The sequence below is a fragment of the Narcine bancroftii genome, chromosome 13 (assembly GCF_036971445.1).
Source record: "Narcine bancroftii isolate sNarBan1 chromosome 13, sNarBan1.hap1, whole genome shotgun sequence".
Taxonomy (NCBI): Eukaryota; Metazoa; Chordata; class Chondrichthyes; order Torpediniformes; family Narcinidae; genus Narcine; species Narcine bancroftii.
This window is the reverse complement of record NC_091481.1, coordinates 64,577,401-64,598,609: the sequence shown is the minus strand read 5'-3', so window position 1 is coordinate 64,598,609 and position 21,209 is coordinate 64,577,401. Positions and strand designations below refer to the sequence as shown.

The window sequence follows — 21,209 nt, the reverse complement described above, 5'->3', positions numbered from 1 at the left end:
ATATTTCTGGTCCTAAAGAGACATTCTAAAATTATTTTTGAGGAATTAGGTCATTAATTGACCAAGTAAGAAGGTAAGAGTCTCTTTGTTCATCACTAAATGTGTTCACTGGGTACCTGCAGGTCCGTGATAATTGAATGTTGTACATCTTCCTTCTGCTCCTGGAGGAAGTGGAAACTCACAGCATTGAGGGTGTATGACCGCAATTTGTAGTCTCGCAGCAACACCTGAAGTAATACATTACCTTGCATAAGTCAACCAATCAGCAAATACTTATTAGGAAAACCTGATCCTATACCATGTTCAGAAGCAGATTCACACCTAATGAAATTGTTTTGAAGGCCCAATAGCAATATGAACAACACTGTTTAATACAAGTTACCTACTGGCAATGCACACTGAAGAATAAATGTGGCCTGGAATATTGTTATTTGACTAGTACAATAGGTACTTTTCTTCGGAGGTGGGAGGGGAAGTGAGGAAAATTGAACCTCAGACTAACAATGCAACCAAAAAGGAGCTACCTTCTGCTCTCCAGTATTCATTATACACTGCAGTCTGTGTGGATTTATATCCAGAATTCCTGAACTACGCTAAAACATGGGAAACATAATGAGTGGGCCATTAAGGACCTCAGGTTCCTTCTGCCATTGAATGTGTGGAAATGTGCTTTTTGATTCCACTGCAAATTTTTAAAATTAGTAAACAATGGAAAGTGCTCTTATACTAATATAAGCTGACAAATAATGGGAAGAATATTGAGCAGAAAATTTGCAGAGAAATTACAAAGATATAAAAATGATATTAAGAGATTTAATTCTCCAACTACAGATTGGACTAGTAATAAAATATGGAGTGTGGAAGGGAAGGAATTTCTGAAGTGTATTCCAGAGCATCCATTCCTAACCTTTTTTCAGCCATGCACCCCTCCAAACAGGTCTCTGCTCATGCTTATGGACTCCCTTTCCCGTGACACTGTTTTGGTTTCTTTCATTCTTACATTATACAAGATGAAACGAGAAAAGGTTTTTACTTATGTTGAGTATGGCTGTTCCAGATAACTTATTTGAGAACATTTCCAGACTAACATGGAAGGGAACTTCAGAAATAGCAATCAAAGTACAATTTTTAGAATTGCTGCATAAAACAAGCTCAGTCTAAATTAAAAGGAGTTTGTTACAGAAAGGCCAGTTTCAAAAGGGATAAGAAAGATTTGGCAGAGGTAAACTGGAATTGAAGAATTTTGGACAGTTATTTTTAACGATAGGAGATGTTTCAAGTGCAAATGAGGTACTCAAGTGAGAAGGCTAACATTGTTTGACTATTGTTCCACTACTCCCCACACTGAAATTTTATTTGTTTATTACTGCAGTACTTACTGTAAGAGTTGCACTGCACACAAGAAAAAGTATCTTTCTTTCAGTTCACATGACTGATTTTTTAAAAAATGGCAGAGCAGCTGCTGGTGCGAACCCATGAAGAGCGGGAAGCTAAGGGTACAAATTGCCCTGTCCAATTGCCTTCAGCTCTGCACAGGCGTTAAACGGCTCGTTAAGAGCTGATGGCAGTTTATTTTAAAATCCTTTGATCGCAGAGTCTGGCCAAGATGGCAATGCCTCTAATTAGTAGTGGCCATAGGGATTGCAGACTCCAGAAAAGCAAAGGACTGGTGCACGGCACCAGAAAATGGAGATATCACTACCACCCTGCCGCCCCGTTTGAGAAGTAGCAGAGGAGACAATACACGGGATGGTGACCAGGGCAACGAACCAGCGAGTGGATCTGAGGAGGAAGAACACACAGGAGGTGGGGTGTTGGTGCCTCGAGGTAAGGAACTCACACACACTGCGGGCTGCTGGCAACTGCAGTCAAAGATCTCACACCAGGCTGTGAACTGCCAGGGACTGGCTTGAGACTGGCTGAAGGGGCACCAGGTATTGGAACCGGGATGCGAGAGGGCACTTGAGGCTTCCTGATAGTGTCAGAGATGTGCATCGAGAGCTTGGGCTACTGATGGTTTGGAATGAAGGCTGTGTGGCTGCAGAGGAGGAGATCCTGGGGGGGGCTCTCATTTGCTTCTCTTTCTCTGGCTGTAAGGAGCAATAGGGCAATTTCTTGTAATCTTACACGTTCTGTTTTATTATATGACAATGAATATTGAATCTTAAACAAACAATTCATTCAAGGAAATTAAAGCCAGAGAGAAAGAGAAAGTAAAAGAGAGCAGAGAACAAATCATATGACTGAAGCCACGTTGTGTTAACAACTGTGTGATTTCAGAAAGTTCAGGAGGGCAGTTTAAAAAAGAGGCAAAAATGAGAAATGACTGGCAGCAAAAATAAAAGGGAATCCAAAAATATTCAACAGGCATGTGAAGAGAGAGCTTGTAAGAGGAGAGGTTGGGTAGAGCAGAGAACAGAAGGAAATTAACTTGTGGAGCCAGTGGGCATGGCTGAGCTAAAAAAAACAACCATGTTACACCCAGGAAGAAGATGCTGTTGGGGTGTCAGCAAAGCAAGATGAAATTGAAGATATAAGCGTGCTAAAAACTAGCAAGATGACGGTCCAGCTGCACAGAACATACAAATGGTCAAGTAAAAATACAATGCTGGACAAACTCAGCAGCTCAAACAGTGTAATTTAAGTAGCAAAGATAAAGATACATAACCATGTTTTGGGCTTGAGGCCTTCATCAATGTATAAAAAATGTAGGCAGGCACCCGAGTGCTTGGGGAGGGAGGGGCACGGGGATGAGGTCATTGATGGATGAGGGAGAGACGGCACACCAACAAGGGAGAGGAGACTCTGTGAATGGAGAGGGTAGAGGGTGAAAAGCTGGAGGAAAGATCAAAGAGAAAGGGAAGGGAGGTTGGTCAATGTTAATGCCATCTATTTGGAGAGTGCCCAGATGGAAAAATCAAGTTACTCCTCCAATTTACAAGTGGTCTTGGTGGGATAGTACACGAGTCCTTAGACACATGTCAGCATGGGAGTGGGGCACGGAACTGAAGTGGTTGGCCACTGCGAGATCCCCATCATTAACGTGGATAGAGCGAAGGTGCTCAGCGAAGCAATCTCCCATTCTGCACCCAGTCTCTCTGATGTAGAGAAGGCTACAAATGGTTAAAGTCTCAATACACAAATGCACATTACCATGATCACTCATACAGTGCAATCTGTTCAATTAACAGTTTTATTTACCTGTAGCAGATCGAATTGTATTCTTCCCTCTATATTGATCACTTTATTCTCTCTGCGACCCATCTGACGAGACTGAAATGAGGAATCCCGGATTATTGATTTTATGCTGGGAATACGACCCAGGAATGGAAAGGCTGTCACCTGAAAAATAGTACATCACTCTCATGGTTATTCAGCTCCAATGTTAAATCAATTTTGAAAGGGCAACCTATGGTGCAACATTAGTGAATCTATGTTAACCAACACTCAATGGATTAAATCCTATTCTGACACTGGTCACGTTTCCCCAATCTCACACAGACTCTGAGACAGGAAGAATGTTCAACAAAAAAAGGAATTTAGTAAAATAGTTGTATTGAGATTCGATCACAACTTTCATCCACTAAATTTCTAATCTCAGCCACAATACCACAAAAAAACATCAATCAAAGCATGAAAGGAAACTGGTGGACAGATTGAGCCTTTAAACAATAAATACTTCAGACCCGAGGCTGTCTTTAGACCACTCATTCCTCTGTTGGCTCTTGGATATAGTAAAAAAAACTCCCTCTTTCTGCAGAACCCTGTACTTTTTAAATATTAATTCATCTCACTTTGAGAAGCTATAACTGAATGTTCCTCTATACAATCCAATATAAATTACATCCCACTTCACTACAGAAAAAATGAGGAATCATGCAGGAGGGAGGTAGACCTACTCATTGAATAGTGTAAAATCAACAACCTTGCACTCAACGTTAGCAAAACCAAGGAGATGATTGTGGACTTCAGAAGGAAGTCAGGGGGATCATAATCCAATCTTCATTGAGGGCTCAGTAGTGGAGAGGGTCAAGAACTTCAAATTCCTGGGTCTCAACATCTCCGAGGATCTGTCCCCGAGAATCCATGTTGATGCAATCACAAAGATGGCTTGTGAGATATCTGAGGAGATTCATTATAAATGTTACTGAAAACTCTCAGAAACATCTACAGGTTTCTAGCTGGTTGCATCACTGCCTGGTATGGAGGTGCCAACTCTTAGGACAAGAATAAACTCCAGAGGTTGTTAACTCTGCCTGTGACATCACAGGCACCAGACCACTCCATCGAAGATACCTACATGAGGCGGTGTCTTAAAAAAGCAGCCTCTGTCCTCAAAGACCCCCACCACCCAGGCCACACCCTCTTCACTCTGCTACCATCGGGAAAAAGGTGCAGGAGAGCACTCAATAGCACAAGAACAGCTTCTTCCCCTCTGCCATCAGATTCCTGAATGATCAATGAACCACAGACACTGCCTGACTTTTAATACACTACTATTTTTATTTTTTTTATTTCTTTCTTCTTCTTCTTCATCTTGGGCTTGGCTTCACGGACGAAGATTTATGGAGGGGTAACATCCACGTCAGCTGCAGGCTCGTTTGTGGCTGACAAGTCTGATGCGGGACAGGCAGACATGGTTGCAGCGGTTGCAGGGGAAAATTGGTTGGTTGGGGTTGGGTGTTGGGTTTTTCCTCCTTTGTCTTTTGTCAGTGAGGTGGGCTCTGTGGTCTTCTTCAAAGGAGGTTGCTGCCCGCCGAACTGTGAGGCGCCAAGATGCACGGTTTGAGGCGATATCAACTCACTGGTGGTGGTCAATGTGGCAGGCACCAAGAGATTTCTTTAGGCAGTCCTTGTACCTCTTCTTTGGTGTGCCTCTGTCATGGTGGCCAGTGGAGAGCTCGCCATATAACACGATCTTGGGAAGGCGATGGTCCTCCATTCTGGAGACGTGACCTACCCAGCGCAGTTGGATCTTCAGCAGCATGGATTCGATGCTGTTGGCCTCTGCCATCTCGAGTACTTCGATGTTGGTGATGAAGTCGCTCCAATGAATGTTGAGGATGGAGTGGAGACAACGCTGGTGGAAGCGTTCTAGGAGCCGTAGGTGATGCCGGTAGAGGACCCATGATTCAGAGCCGAACAGGAGTGTGGGTATGACAACGGCTCTGTATACGCTAATCTTTGTGAGGTTTTTCAGTTGGTTGTTTTTCCAGACTCTTTTGTGTAGTCTTCCAAAGGCCCTATTTGCCTTGCCGAGTCTGTTGTCTATCTCGTTGTTGATCCTTGCATCCGCTGAAATGGTGCAGCCGAGATAGGTAAACTGGTTGATGGATATAATATGAACGCTTTAGGATGCATTAGGATGCTGCCACAAAATACCAAATTTCATGACTTGTTCATGACAATAAATTCGGTTCCTAAACTTGCATCTCCTATGCTAGTTATCAACATCTCTGTCAATGGAAGTTTATCATTACCATCTGTGTCAGTATACTCTGAACAATGCCAACATTCCAGTTACCTCCACATAATTAAACCCTTTCGACATTGGTACAATGGCTGACATCCTCTCTCCTAGCTAGCAATTTTGCTATTCTTAAGGAGCCACTGGGCAACGAATAGATTAAATGGGTGACCTCCTTCTACTTTTGTAGTTGTGCCCGAAGTCTTTCTATCCCTGACCAGAAGATCTTTGTAATAAATTTATAAGAAACAGGCTCTTTGGCCAATAATGTATGCTATTCCTTACAGCCACCAACACCATTTTCACCTAATGCTACTCACCAAGGCTGTCATAGCTGAAGGGTGATAGTTGGGACAAGCTCCCACTGTTCACAAATGCTCTTCATGGCATGTGACTCAAACAGCCTTTGACAACAAAGTCCAACTCCTGGCCTTCATGTGTGGCATAGTTCTTATGCCTGGCGGAGCTGTTCTCACTGACGGGAGAAGGGGCAAAGGCGGCCCACTGGCACCTTGAAGCCAGTTGCTCTGGACAGATGGGGTTTGTCATCTAGGAGTGGGAAAACTCTGATTTCAAACCTGCACTATATTGTGGCTATACCCGTTCCAGGGAAAGGCTTTGGGAGTAAACCCCGAGGAAAAATCTGGAGTCGGAGTCCGGAAGACGGCTGACTACTGCACTCAGCACCAGCTCGGCAATTCCTGCGATGCTGCTGGCACTAAACTCTATCAACCCCATCATTCCTTTGGACGTCATTAGCAGGGAGACGGTGTCCTACTGCATGAGCAACAGAAGGATCTCCATATCAACTCTGCCCTGGCTTGCTCCCTAAAGGGGCCACTCCACAGTTACTACCAGAGACGCAATACCCATGGTCGACCACGACCAACGGAGGCCAAAGAAGAAAAACTCATCATATCATCTATTTAACTAAGCCCTCTCTTCCTGCTATTTATCTCATGATTTTGTACATTTTTAGTGCCTTGCAAGTGTTCCACTCAGGATTACAAATAATGACCAATCCACATCAGAACCAAATCATCTCTCACCTCACGTTGTCAAAGTACTGGATTCCAAAACAGTTGAAGATTTTGTACTCATTTTTATCCATGAGCAATGCCACAAATTAAGCTCGCACACATGTCAATGTCAATCATCCCTCATTAGCTGATTAACAATGAATATTATCCACTGGATAAAAGGGAAAGACTTTCAGAATGAATAGTCTCAAAATTAAGTTTGTAAGTATTGACTCAGTTTCCTTGTGAGTATTAACGATTAGTCTCAATTTTCACCTTTTGATATTGAATACAAATTGTAAACCACCATGATGATCTGATTTGAGATAAAAAAATATTCAAGGAAAATTATGTGAGATTTAAAAAATCTTCTGCTGGTCAGGTTATGACAAGACTTGGGGCACAAAAGTAGAATCCAGCTATTCAGGACTGAAGTTAGGAAATATTTCAGCAAAGGGAGATAAAATTTAAAGTTACTTCTGTTCATTTTAAATCTGTGTTTGACAGATTTTTTTGCAACCCAAGAAATTAAAGGGTTTTGGCAAATTTGAGGATGTATGGATTTGGGTAACATCAGTAATAAACTGCAAGGAAAAAATGGCAAGTGGATGCAACAGTGCTTGTTTCCGTGAAACGATGGATGTGACTAGAAGAGTTCCACAAAACCCTCTTACTTTTTGTTGAAAGCATGAATGATTTAGAAGTATAATAAAGCTCATATTAGAGACAAAAATTGGGCATTTAGTTGACTGAGTATTTGAAATCCTTCAATCCAGGAGGGTATATGCACTCTGGTCAGTTGGGAAGAAACATGGTAAATGGAAATTAATTCAGGGAAGCATGCCCATGCACTTGTGGAAGTTCAACTGGAGAGTATGCAATAAATGGGAGGATAGAGAGAAATGTGGAAGAAGATAATCTTGAAGATTATGTGCACAGCTCCTTACAAGTTGATAAGTTGGCTAAAAGACAGGTGCTTTCCTTATTAGAAGAGGAATAGAATATAAATATAATTCTATACAACACTTGTGTGATAACTCAAATACTGTGTACTCTTGATCACTCTTCTTTGGCTTGGCTTCGCGGACGAAGGTTTATGGAGGGGTAATGTCCACGTCTGCTGCAGCCTCGTTTGTGGCTGACAAGTCCGATGCGGGACAGGCAGACACGGTTGCAGCGGTTGCAAGGGAAAATTGGTTGGTTGGGGTTGGGTGTACTCTTGATCACTACAGTAAAGAAAAATCACGAGTCCTATAGAGGTTTTGGAGAGAGTTACCATGACTGGAACATTATAGCTAAGAGAAAAGATCAGATAGCCTTGGGCTGTTTTCTTTGGGACAGAAAAGGTGAAGGGCACTTGATGGAGTAAACAGTAATGGCTTATTTCCTTTGGCAGAGGAGTCAAAAAAAATTGGGGGGCACAGAATTAGAATAATTAGCAGGAGGATCAGAGGAAAGATGGGGACAAAGTTTTCACCCAAAGGGTAGAAGAGGTTTGGAACTCAAAGTGGAAGCAGGAACATCCCACTTATTTAAAAAGAGTTAGGATATGCATTTGGATATGTGACCAATTACCCTACAGATGTGTCAGAACACGCAGTTAGCTCAATGTCAAACTGATGGATGTGCTACAAGACTTAATTTATGACACAGAAGGATCAACTATTCTAACTTGCTAAAATGGATGATGAAGAGGCTCAAAGACAGACTGACTGACTGGGATCCTTTGATCCACTGCCTCAAGAGGGCGGCCAACGTCATAAAGGATCTTCATCATCCTGGTCACGATCACTTCTCACTGCTCCCTTCAGGCAAAAGGTACAGAAGTCAGGTTCCTCCAGGTTCAGGAAAAGTTTTATCGAATAGTTAAACTTCCCTAAACTACCATAAATTACCTCAAGACCACCAAAAGATCTGTCTGCACGACTGAAACATCACTTGTTTTATCTTGCACTAACTGCAATTGTGAAAGTTTATCTATTTTTTGATGTTTATCATTTCATTTTTTGTCTTGCATTCATGGTCATTAAGTTTTATATCATTATAGTTGGCATAACTTACCCGTTTGTCTACAGCAAGAAAGAATGTTGGTCCATCTGTGCATTGTACTTATATACATGATAATAAACTCAAATTGAACTACTGTTTTACCTTTCATTGCACTAGAGGTATATGAGCCAGCTTGTAGAAAATCAATGTCCACAGAGCCATTTGGCAGCTTGTTAAAAATTCTAGATGCACACACCATCTCTGGCCAAGGCAAGGGAACCCAAAGCACAGGAAAAGTAGATTATAGAAGGCACTCCCTGAGAATCAGAAAGTTAGGTAAAATAGGCCGTCATTCTTACCTTGAGTGCTTGCGCCCTATTGATCAAGTATGGCATGTCAAAGTTCTGAATATTGTATCCAGTAATTATATCAGGATCAACCACTCGGATGAACTCTGACCAAGCCTTGGGAGAAAAGGGAAAAACATTCAAAAGCTTTTTGAGGTATTCAAATTGCATACTAAACTCAAAAAATGAAAAAACTGTAGATGCTGGAAACTTGAAACAAAAACAGAAATTAGAAACAGGAAGGAAAACTGACAATAAGAAAAGTGACATTAACAGTTCAGATAAATTGATCTAAATGAATAAAAGACATAGCTCAAAGGGGTACAATGCATTACTAATGATCCAATTGTTACTCTTTGCAGATACTGTGCTCTCTTGGATGGTGGCACTGATATTAAATTACTGGTTCAATCATTGGGCCAGTAATTGGAGGTCTGGTCTGACTGACCAGGGACCAGAGTTCAAATCCCAGCTGGACAATTATGGAATTTAAATTTGTTTTATAATCTGGAATTTGGAATGAGTGGGTATTGTCAGTAAGAAATGATCATTAATTATCGTCATTTTTTTTAAATCTGTGTTTTCTTCCCAGTTCCTTCAGGGAAGAAATCTTGCCTTCTAATTTGCAACACCACATCTACTAATAAGGCTGTCACTTAAATGCCTTCCGAAATGCTCCAGCAGCCACACAGGTCAAGACCAATTAGGGATGAGCGATAAATATTAGCCTTGCCTGCTATGCCTAGATCATGTAAAGTAAATGGGAAAAAAAAAACTTTAGCTCTGATCTTTTTCTGGTTTTGGCATACACAAATATGTCACTGGAAGTTCTGTGCTCAGGGACACCAGAGCTGACTGCCAAGCTGAGATCGAGAACTGAATGTCAAAGAAAACCATGACCTTTCCCTTTGCGGTAGTAGAGCAATAATCCACTGTTCAGCCATCAAGTATGATTGGAGAATAAATTATTTCCAAAAACACCAATAATTTTAAAATGAGTTTCTTTGTAATCATCATACATCCATCATTTAAAACGGCTACCTCAACACAAACAACAAGATATATAGCTCAACAAACCATCAAGAATGTAGGTGAGACTAAAAAGTAATTTTAAGAGCATACAGCCTGCTGTGTCAGCTTGGGATATATGAGCAGAATTTTCAACAAGATCTTCCAATCTTAAGACCAATTTGAACAAAACTCAACTTGGTCCAATTTGCAATCACTGTCTGACAAAATAGCTCACACATTGCAAGATCTTATTTGAGTAGTATTGTCCTACAGGAGCCCAAAAAGGAGAGAAAAAACTCAACACTCCTTAGAGGAGCACAAATAGTTTACAGAAAAACTTACCTATCTGGTTAATCAAAGATAGAATACAAAGCTAGGCAATAAGTGAAACCTTTTTATACCTCTAAGTATCATTCTAATTTTATGTAGAAATTTAGATCACTGAAATAAAATAATTTAACCCAAATGGTCCATACCTATGTGACAGCCACCTTACACTCTCACAGTATCAACACAGCATATTCCCTTCTAAGTTAACTTAATCAAATCCTTTAATCATAACACAGGTCATCCTCCAACACCACCCTCCACTCCACCCCCCGAGTAGCTGTTTTCTTCTAATAAAGTGCCACTGAATATTGAGATCTGGTTCCACAATTTGGGACCAATCTCCACTACAGAAGGTCATGCATGAGCTTAGACATCAACATTCCAAATCTTGAAGTTCGTAGCACACTTTTCCCAATCAGCGCTTGCACATTACAATGGATAGCTATCAGAAGTGCCATGCTTGCTTGGTACTTGTACAGACTCTCTAGGATGAATTAGCAAGTCTAGGCCCTATGTATTGCTGCAAAACATTGCCACTGAACTGAGCTAGGAGAGTTCACAAGGCAGTTAAGTGACCAACAATGCTGTGTAGATTTAGAGTAACAGATGGGATAGTAACGTCAGATTTCCTTCAGAGTAAATTGGTGAAGGCAGGTTTCTATAAAAATCACCACATTATCCAAAATTGTTTTGATTCATTGAGTTTGTTGTCTAAAGTTCAGGATCACTGGTCCAGCAACAAACACTACAGATACAATATTCCAATCATTTAACTAATTCTTTGTTAATATTCATTTACAATGGGGGAAAAAAACAATTATTTCTACCACAAACTAAATCTATTGTCCACAAAATCTCAGTAATTTCTCACTTTCACTGAGAAAAGAGATGGTGGATTGAATTGCCTGCTGAATCAATGAGAATTTCCCATACTAGTATAAGAATCTGCGTAGATTGCAACCAAATATCAGGAATCAGATTGTCAATAAGATGTAGGCATTTTTATTTTGGTAATTTTAATCCACAATATGTTGTCTACACCAACAAGGCTGTACAACTGTCTTTTTATAACATCATCATTTGCAGGACCATTACTAGAGCCATCTGATGAATATGGAGAAAAGTCTTGCGTCGGCAAGGTGGAGCAATAAAGGAAATTTTTAATTCTCCTGAAGAAGCCAACAGCTTTCCTGGTCAGTTTCTTGTGATTTGAACTTACAACCTCAGTCACTGGTCTAGAACAATAGACCACTACTGAGTTCACTACTGCACACTTGGAAGAAAAAAAAGTTGATCATCCAGAAACAAACACATTTCCCCTCACCCCCCACCTCCAGTGAATGGAACAAAAGTGCTTACTGTGAAGCTGTGTACACTCAGCCAAGCGTGCACCACCTCCTTCTATGTAAATCTGACCGATTATCGCACTAGCTGGTTAGATCTAAAAGTGGAGAGGCTTCAGACACAAAACCGCAAAAAAATTTTTTGCATGAACCTCCCTCCGTCCAAAATGTGGGCCATCAAAATATGCCTCTTGGGGAAACTAATCAGTATATGTTATTGTGCATGTATAATACTTATATAAAATGGGATATATATAGTTGCTGTGAAAAGCCTATTCTGAAATCAGCATCAATCTGCAAAGAGCAAGAACCTACTCAAGACACAAGTAAAGTTCAGGATGAGGTTCCCAACCAGTATTGAGTCAGTGCTGACACGCTAATGTAGGTCTGAACAGGTGTTGTTAGCTTGATATTAAACAATAAGCCTTTGCAGGTGGACACAAAGATCCCATGGCTCTACACAAAAAAAATTTCCAGTGCCTTAAACGATATTTATACACTGATATCAAATCAGAGCTTCTGGTTATTTACATTATTTCTGAAATCTTCTTAAATTGTACATCAAAAATACTTTGCAGATTGCACTCAGCCCCTGCATCTGCAAACTTTATTTGATTATAAAAGTACTTCATTGGCTAAAAATCACAGACATTCAATAGTCTTGAAGGGCACTGCACAAACTGAACATCAGATAAAAATGTCACCAGGAATTTCCACGCATCACTGGCATCCAATAAAAGAGCACAAATTCAAGAACCTATCAGACAAAAAAAAAAGAGATGTTCTATCATCTAATCAGTCATGATCTCATTGAATGACAGGGCAGGCTCAACAGGCTGGATGGCCGACTCCTGCTCTTAGTCCTTATGCTTTTACGTTCTTAAAAACAGGACCAGGCTCAGCAGAGGCAAATTGACCTACCATTATCAAACTCGTGTTCAGAGAGATGCCTGGAAAAATGTCAGTAAAGTATGCAAAACCGGAAGAAAAAACAATCTTACATTAGATACATGCAGATACTGGGAATCACCTGCGATTTCAGCAGGTCTACGAGTAAAAGCTCCATCCTAAGGAAGGAGAAATGCACTGTAGAAGGTTAACTCTGAAAAGAATAAACGATACAAGAAGAATACACAATTTTATCCTCTTTAATCCACAACTGATTAATTCTCTGCACCATTTTGCGCCAAGTCAGCTCTCATACCTTTAGAAGTTCGCTCTCCTTCTCAAAACATAGGACTTGTGATCCGACAATGCTGGCACAAGATCGAAGAGTGAAGACGTTACGGACAAAAGGATCTTTCTCACCCTGCCGCAGCAGCATGTTAGCAATCTGAATCACAGGGTCTTTATCAGCCTCTGGAAAAATACCTAAACAAACAAAATTGAAGCTTGAAGTAACTGCACAATAAGGCCTTTAAGCCCAACCTGCCAAGTTGACCAAGTTGTCTACCCAAGCTAGTCCTAACTGCCTCCATTCAACACTTATCTCTCTAAACTTTTCCTTCCCCATATACTTGCCGAAATATCTTTTACCACAGAGGCAGGGTTTGGCTATATGGTCCCTCAGACCTGCTCTGCCATTTCAGCAAGATCATGGCTGTTCTGATCCTGACTCTAAATTCCACTTCCCAACCTGTTCAGATTTATTGTCAGAGTACATATATGACCATCACATACAACCCTGAGATTCTTTTTCCTGCAGGTGAGGCAGAATTACCACTTATTGGTAGTGCAAAAAAAACTGTATGCAACGTATATGTAAATAAAGAAATGTAAACAGAGAAGGGGGGAAAAAAGTGCAAAAGTAAGAGTCCTTAAATGAATCCCTGATTGAGTTTTATGGTTGAGAACCCTGATGGTTTCTCTCAATGTTTCTTAGAAAGACATCAACCATAGAGGTTTATAACACAGACAGAAATCATTAAGCCATTTTGTTAGAGAAATAAAATTACTTGGGCAATAGAATTGGTTTCATCCCCTGAGTTAGAGATATATTCACACATCTTCTTCTCAAATATTGATTCAAGAGTACCAAGTCATATATTTCATAATCTCTCAACCCAATCCTGTGCTGCTCTCAAACAGAGCAATGATTATAGCATGGGTTCAGGGGAGGGGGGGGGGGGGGGGGGCGGCAGTGAGAAAAGAAGTGACAATTATTAAATTGCCTGTGAATGGGACATACAATACAGCAACAGACCCTTCCGATCCATGGTCCCTGCCACACAAATACCCCTATTAATCTACAACCTCGGTATGATTTTTTGAAGGATGGGAAGAAACCTGAGCATCTGAAGGAATCCCATGCAGGTCATGGGGAGAAAGTAAAAACTCCTTAGTCAGCGCTGGATTCAAACCCGGGTTACACTAACTGCTAGGCTAACTGTGCTGCCCCACTATATGCTGAATATACATCAGTAACCCAGTTAGCACTATCCACTAGATTAAAGCTCTCTTGCTCATTCAGTCGTAATGCTCAAAGCAAGTGCCCTCTGTACAGGTGGTCCTCAACCTACGATGGGGTTACATTCCAGCAAACCTATCTTAAGTTTAAAAAAAAAATCTGAAATGGAAAAAGAATACAGGTATACCTTGTTTAACACCGACAGTGCTATATCAGTCCCCACACTGATCCCACTGCCCATTCTCTCCCGACAGCACTGTATCAGTCCCTGCAAGCTTTCCAACTGAACTAAAAGAAGTAAATGACCATGAGGGTACAAAGAATTCACCTCAGAGGAATTATCAACATTTATTGGAAAAATCAATGATGCTTGCAATGACCTTACTTTAACATAATTCATGAAAGTAAATAATGACAGTCACATCTGTACCATCCTGACTTCAAAAAATCATGTTGGACCATCGTAAGTAGGGGAGCACCTCTACTGTACCACATCTGTTCAGACTGCATCCTGTTGAACCATGAACTCAATGCCTTCTCTGCTGCTTTGTATTACTGTTGCTCTCGGATCCTGGAGTAAACCATTGCTCTCTGCTCCTCCTATTAGTGCAAAGAATCACTCATGACTCAGGGAGGAGAGGGTACCCAGCACTGCTAATAGGTAGGCCTCAGTAAATTGGAGCTCAGGGCCAAACCTAGGATGGCACAGAGAATGTAGGCCATTGCTAGGGACTGGCATGTATTGACAGACCACTTGGATTCGAATTTCGCTCATCACCCTCTATTGCAGATAATAAAAGCTGCTGTCTCTCCTTTCTTTGAGTGCACAGTTCTACCTCTGGTTCCAAGGAGAGGGCCAGGCTAATGCTGATGGACCACACCAATGATGAATACACTTCCCCCAACCAATACTAGCAACCTAGAGAGAGATTCAATAACATTACCTATGCTTGACATACTTGCTGATCCCAAATTTCAGACTATTTGAAAAGAGGCTTGGAAAGCAAACAATGGTTTGTAGATTTTAACAACCTACCCTTCCTGCCAGCACATTCAATGTCGAAGCTCAGTACGCGAAGCGGTGCAATTTTCTGCCACTCCCCTTCAGCAGGGTGGCTGATGAAGTCTGACCAGGCGACATCCACCTCAATCTGTGCTAGCGTCACCTGTGCAACATACCAAATATTAAAAGGAAACCATTCATTATCAAGTGTTTGGATCACCAAGTATATCATGGCTGTAGCTAACACTGGGGATGCCAGCCTCTGCAGCTGAAGGACCGACACTTAAGTTATACATCCTTATCTCCTATGGATGCTGCAAGACCTGCTGAGTTCCTTCAGCATTTTTGTGTTTTACTGCAATCACAGTGTCTGCAGATTTTCGTATTTCACTCTGATGCTAATTGCCCATTTTATTCTTCTCCTTGAACTGCTGAAGGTCCATGATTAAAGCAATGTAGGAATAGCTATGTCCAAGTCGGGGCAGGGTATGAATGGGAATGGCAACACACGCATGCACCTGCTCCCCTTGGACTTGTAGGAAGAAGAGGTTGTTGGTTTCTGAGATGTAGTGCAAGAAATCTTGAATTTAGGACTGCACATTCAGTGCAGCCGCCACAGACCACAGAAGTTCCAGAGTTTGATTTTCGTTTGCACCAAGATAACTACAAGTCAAAACATCTCTGAATGTCCCAAGGCACCTCACAGGAAAATAGTCAGAGAAAAGATGACACAATGGAAAAAGGCTGGATGATACAAAAAGGAAAATAGTCAATATGGAAGTGAACATTCATTTAGAAAGTCAGTTCAGCCAAGAATAAAAAAGTTCAATTCTCAAGTTCCAATTAATCAAGTGGCCACTACCAATTTGCTGCAAACTCACTGATGGTGAATTTCAAGAACTGTGGTTCACAAAGGAAAGGCTTTAAATCAAAACTAAAGCACACAAAGACTAATAGTAGAGTGGGAGTAGGAATTTTACACAGTGAGACAATAAAAAGTTTTAATAAGAGGGTAAAAAATTGATTACTGTCAAATAATATCAGCAAGGGCTCCTGTGGATATACAAAGAAGAGATTATCTCAGGGAAGTGTGGCCTTTCTAAGGGAAGTGTGGCAAGTTTGAGGAATGAATAACATAATACAAGGAAATAAATGACATTTCAGAAGTGGGCAACCTTTTAATTTTCACATACAGGGTATTTTGGCTCACGAGTATGTACCAAGGCTGTAGGTTAATGGGGCAGCAGACTTGTGGGCTATTACCAGGCTCTATGTCTAAATTAAAAATTTGCCCACCCCTGATTAACATCAACACTTCCATCACCCTAAATGGTGAAGGACATTGCACATATTCCAGATATCTGACAGGGATTTTCAAACAATATGGAAGAAGTTGCAACAGTCACTATCACAAGGTGCAAGCATATTGAATAACCTAAAAATTAATGAGACTAAAGGCAAAGATGTCTCCAGGTCACAAAGGCCAAACCCAACTTTTGAAAGAAATGGCTACAAGGAGAGTGGAGTTTTCCAAAACTTCCACTAAGAAAGGAGGAAAACAAAGAGCGGGTAATTATAAAACTAATAGCTTTACATCTGTTGCTGGCAAGATGCTGAAGTCTACAATTAAGGAAGGAACAGCTGGTCATTCAGAGAAGTTTCATCCAAGCAAACCAAGTCGACGTGGTTTTGTGAAATGAAAATAATTTTTGACATACTTTCTACAAATCTTTGAAACTTAACAAGCAATGTCGATAAGGAAAAACTTGGAGGTTTTTAGTCTATTTAGATTTCCAGAAAGTATCTGGCAAGCTGCCACATTAAAAAAAAAATCAGTTTATAAAAGCATGCACTGGGAAAAGGTTTTCATGTAGACCAAATGGGTCATTTTCAGGCCTCACGGGTGTAACTAGTCGAATATCCCAACAGTCAATCCTTGGCTTCAATTACTTCTTGCATTAATGATCTGAAGGAGAGGAGAGAGTGTAAAGTATCCAATGTTTGCCTAATGATAGTAAAATCGAGAGTGAACGTTACCACAGGATATTTAGTTTCTGCAACAGGATACAAAGCGAGCAAGTAGGCAAAAACTTGGCAAATGGAGTTTAAAATGAAGTTCCCCACACTTTTGGTAAAGTGGAATCTAAAGATAGATTCAAATGGAGAAAGATTGCAGATGAGCAAAGTAGAGGGGTTCAGGTATAGTGTTCAAATTGTACAAGGTGCACAAAATTTAGGACGGTTAGAAAGAAAAATTAACCTTACAAAAAGGACTGGAGTTCAGAGATCGGAAACAGCGAGACCACACCTGGACTATGGTGCAGTTTTTGGTTCCCTTATCTAAGAAATAAAATACTGACGTTGGATACAGTCTAAAAGAGGTTCACTAAACTAATTACTAGGATAAAAGGATTGGCCAATCATGAGCTGCTTATTTAGAATTAAAACATAGAAGATCCTGAACGAATTTGGTTAGCGCAGTGCTGAGCCAGCGATCAGGACCAGAGTTCAAATCCCACACTGTCTGTTAGGAGTTTGTACATACTTCCTGTGTCTGCATGGGATTTCCCTTGAGGGCTCTGGTTTCCTCCCTCCCCTCAAAACGTACTGGGGTTGTAGGTCAACTGGGTGTAACTGGGTGGCACAGAAGAGCCTGTTACTGTAATGGATGTCTAAATTAAATTAAATTAAAAAATTAAAGATAGTGGGAAATTCACAAAAAAAGAGACTTAGTTACCATAAGGCAATAAGTGGAGGCAAAAGGCTACACATTCTGAAATATGTAAAGAAACGACCGTGAAGAGTGGAACCAAATCAAGGAGGGGTGGTGGGCAGATGGGAAGAGTGAAAAGAAGTGGATGGGTCCTTGAGAGAGGAGCATGTGGGTGATGAGCAAATGAAGTGGGTGAGGGAAGGAAACACTGGATAATGGGGGAAGCGGGGGGGGGGGGGAAAGAGTGGAAAGAGGGTATGAATGAGAGAACCTGGGTAGATCAAAAGAGGAAGGAGAGAGAGGGAAAGTGGGTTAACCGATTTTGGTAACTCCTTCATCTGCAATTTTCTGGAGAAAACTCAGGACTGGAGCAGCTTTCAACTTGTTTTCCTGGTTTAATGACAAAATAGTTGAAAATACTGTAGGACAGTGTCTGTGACAGGATAAGCTACAAGAATATACTAAACTGGAACCATGTTAATGCTGTGTGTCCTGGTGAATGTCTGCAGTATATTTCTATTTTTAATTTCAGATTTCCAGAATCCACTACATTTTGGTTCCGTTTCTCCATTTCTATTTGAATTGTGGTCCTGAAATGTTGAACTAAGCTGCTTTCATCAAATGAAAAATTTTTTAAAAGGCCATTTGAGTTATCGACAAAAGTCATCAAAAGTGCTTCAATGACAACATGATATACATGTCAGCTACGGATGGATCTCTGCTCAATGTTTATTTAAGGCAGTCCCATCTATTCTCACTACTTTCCAAAATAATAATTTATATAAAATCTGGTCCTTGTTTCGCGAGGTCAGAAAGTCATGGATTCAAGGCCCACCTCAAATACTTGAGCGGCACTTGGCATAGCGGTTAGCGCAACATCTTTACAGAGCCAGCAATCAGGACCAGACCGGGGATCAAATCCCATGCTCTCTGTACATTCTCCCAGTGTCTGCGTGGATTTTCTCCGGAGGCTCCAGTTATCTCCCACCGTTCAAAAAAATATATCGGAGGTAAATAAATTGAGCTGCGTGGGCCGAAATGGCCTGTTACCATGCTGTATGTCTAAATATTAAAAATTACAGTAGTGATATTGACCAGAAAATATGCTTTAGTAAGGTTTGTTATATAATCATTTAACATAATAATATCTACCTCAGCTCCAATTTACTACATATTCCTTGATACTCTTTAAATCACAAATATATTCAACAGTGGAAAGAGCAAACTCATAAATTACTCAGTCCAAAACTGCAGATCTTTTACTTTGAGATCCCTGGCTCTCAATTCCTCTGCCAGGAGAAACATTCTCCTAGTAGCCATTTCACCAAGATTTTAATCAGTGTAGTTATGAATGTCATGTGGAGAGCAGTCATGCTGAAGTACAAACACTGACCACAACACCAACATCACTCTTTAAAAAGATACTATTGGATAACCCATGCCTGTTGAGTCCTGATTTAACATTTCATCCTGAGAAATTATACTTCCATTATCATATTACTTCTTGATACTGGAGAACCAGTCTCTAGAGTTGGACTTCAAACTCAGAGCTCCTGGATCAGAGGTGAATGCCGCACCAATCAGCAACAACTGACACCTGACTATATAGCAGAAGAGAAAATTGACATTTTAAAACAATCAATTTCACTCTCAACCCCTCCCACATTATTATAAGTGGCCTTTATGGTACACACCTTTCTGAGATTGTCCCTTATTGCAGTGAAGCTTCCTGTTTGCTGGTCTTCCCTTATCCGGTACTTCCCAGCAGGTAATTCAATCCAGTTACAGCCAACAACATCACTATCCACCATGAATCTATCAAAATATATAAAACACAAAGAACATACATTGTAATTTAAAAAGATAAAATTCAATCTCCTTGCAACAATCCCCTTTAAAACTGAATAGTTTCAAGAAACCACACAAAAAAATGTGGACACCTGTCACAAGATATTAGAGGGTGAAGTGGTTGATGATAAACAGCATCTCAAAAGAAGAGGTATGTCAGTGAACATATGTCTTGGTGGGAGGGGGAAATTTCTCAGCATTGGACCTCGATCAACTGAAAGTTCACCCAACAATGGGGAAATTGAAATTGAGGATATGCAAGAGAACGGAATCAGAGCACTGTAAACAGCTTGGGGTTTGCAAGGCTGGAGAAAGTTACAGATAAGAAAAGGATGTGTAGGATTTATAATGAAAGGCTCCATAAATAATAAAAAGGAGGTGCTACTTAAGCAGGTGTAGGTCAATCAACTGAGAAAATAGCTAAACAGAATTTCATGCGTCAGGATAAAGGCAGGTTGCACAGTTTTGGATGTGCTTATATTAATGAAAGATGACGGAAAGCTAGCTAGAAGTACGTTTAGTCTCGCAGTGATAAAGGTTTGAACATTAAGCAAATGTATAAAGATGAACTAAGTTAAATCTTAACGACGACAAAAATTTGTGATCAGGAGTTTATCATGAAGTCAGGTGTGACACAAACTGAGCGGTTCAGCTGCTGCCAGTCGCTAGAGAATGGAATGAAGTCAGTGGCCAAGGAAAGAAGTTTCAGTGAGAATCAAAGTAAATGCTTCCACACATCACCCATATTCTGTAAATTCAAAACATAAAACAACTGAACTAAAAATGCCCACAGGCCCATTAGAGATTAGTCATCACCACTTGAGGCAGGTTTGCTACTGTGAACATGATTTGGCCATTGCATGCAATTAGATCAAAAATAAATGAACTGAATCAGTATCTTACTTAAAAAAAACAAACGATGCAGATTGTCCAAAATTTCCACTTCACATCTGGCACTGCAATACTTACAGTCAGCCAAATTGGTTAGAAGATATAGCACACAAGGAGACAGCAAAGCATTTAACACGCTTTTTTCTCCCTATGCAAATTATTTTAAAAACCTGATCTTACCAGAAATTACCAGAGCTTTTTAAGTTAGAAGGATTTTTGAGAAAGGAGCAAAGGATCAAATTAATTCACTAAGTTGTAATCATTGTCTCAATATAACTTAGTGAAATTATTGTACACAAATTGTTGTTCAAGTATTTGGAATATACCCACTTTCTATCATGAGTACAACCTCTGTTATTTCCATAGTTCAGGGATGTCCTCTAATGGCAAACACCCAACACTGCAACTGAAAATTACAGACATTTTAAGTTGCTCTCAAGTTTTATTCCACTGTTATGAGCCCAAAGGACTTCAAAACCCAGCAGCAATAGATATTCACTAAGACAAATGGTTACTTATAAAAAAAAGTTGCTTTTAATTATCTTTAAACATGAAAACACGATCAAACTTTAACTTATCACTATTAACTTCACTTAACCCCCATCTAATTCTAAGCGCACGTGTATGTAATGTGCATATAAGTTCAGAAAAGTTCTTTGATTCTCAATCCAATCTCACTTCTCATTCCTCCAAGTTTATTGGTTGCAAGCAATTCTTATACTGTGCACAGAATTTAACATTTATGAAGTTCACCAGGCTTTGGTGCTAGAAAGGTAAATGGTTACCGCTCAAGAAGGTTCTTGTCAGTTTTCAGAGAGATTTGTTGTTCGCTGGACACCCA

General features: G+C 40.4%; 1 protein-coding gene across 6 annotated transcripts in view; it reads right to left on the bottom strand.

The window, feature by feature from the left end:
- pold1 (polymerase (DNA directed), delta 1, catalytic subunit) overlaps positions 1-21,209 on the bottom strand; it is a 144,446-nt gene that overhangs the window by 107,074 nt on the left and 16,163 nt on the right. For all 6 annotated transcript variants that reach the window (XM_069909090.1, XM_069909089.1, XM_069909091.1 and 3 more), the window contains 6 exons: positions 19,324-19,444; positions 14,950-15,079; positions 12,711-12,877; positions 8,835-8,939; positions 3,202-3,342; positions 117-227 (listed from right to left, as the gene is read on the bottom strand). In XM_069909090.1, the coding sequence (XP_069765191.1) occupies positions 117-227; positions 3,202-3,342; positions 8,835-8,939; positions 12,711-12,877; positions 14,950-15,079; positions 19,324-19,444 (775 nt within the window). The remainder of the gene's footprint in view (positions 1-116; positions 228-3,201; positions 3,343-8,834; positions 8,940-12,710; positions 12,878-14,949; positions 15,080-19,323; positions 19,445-21,209) is intronic.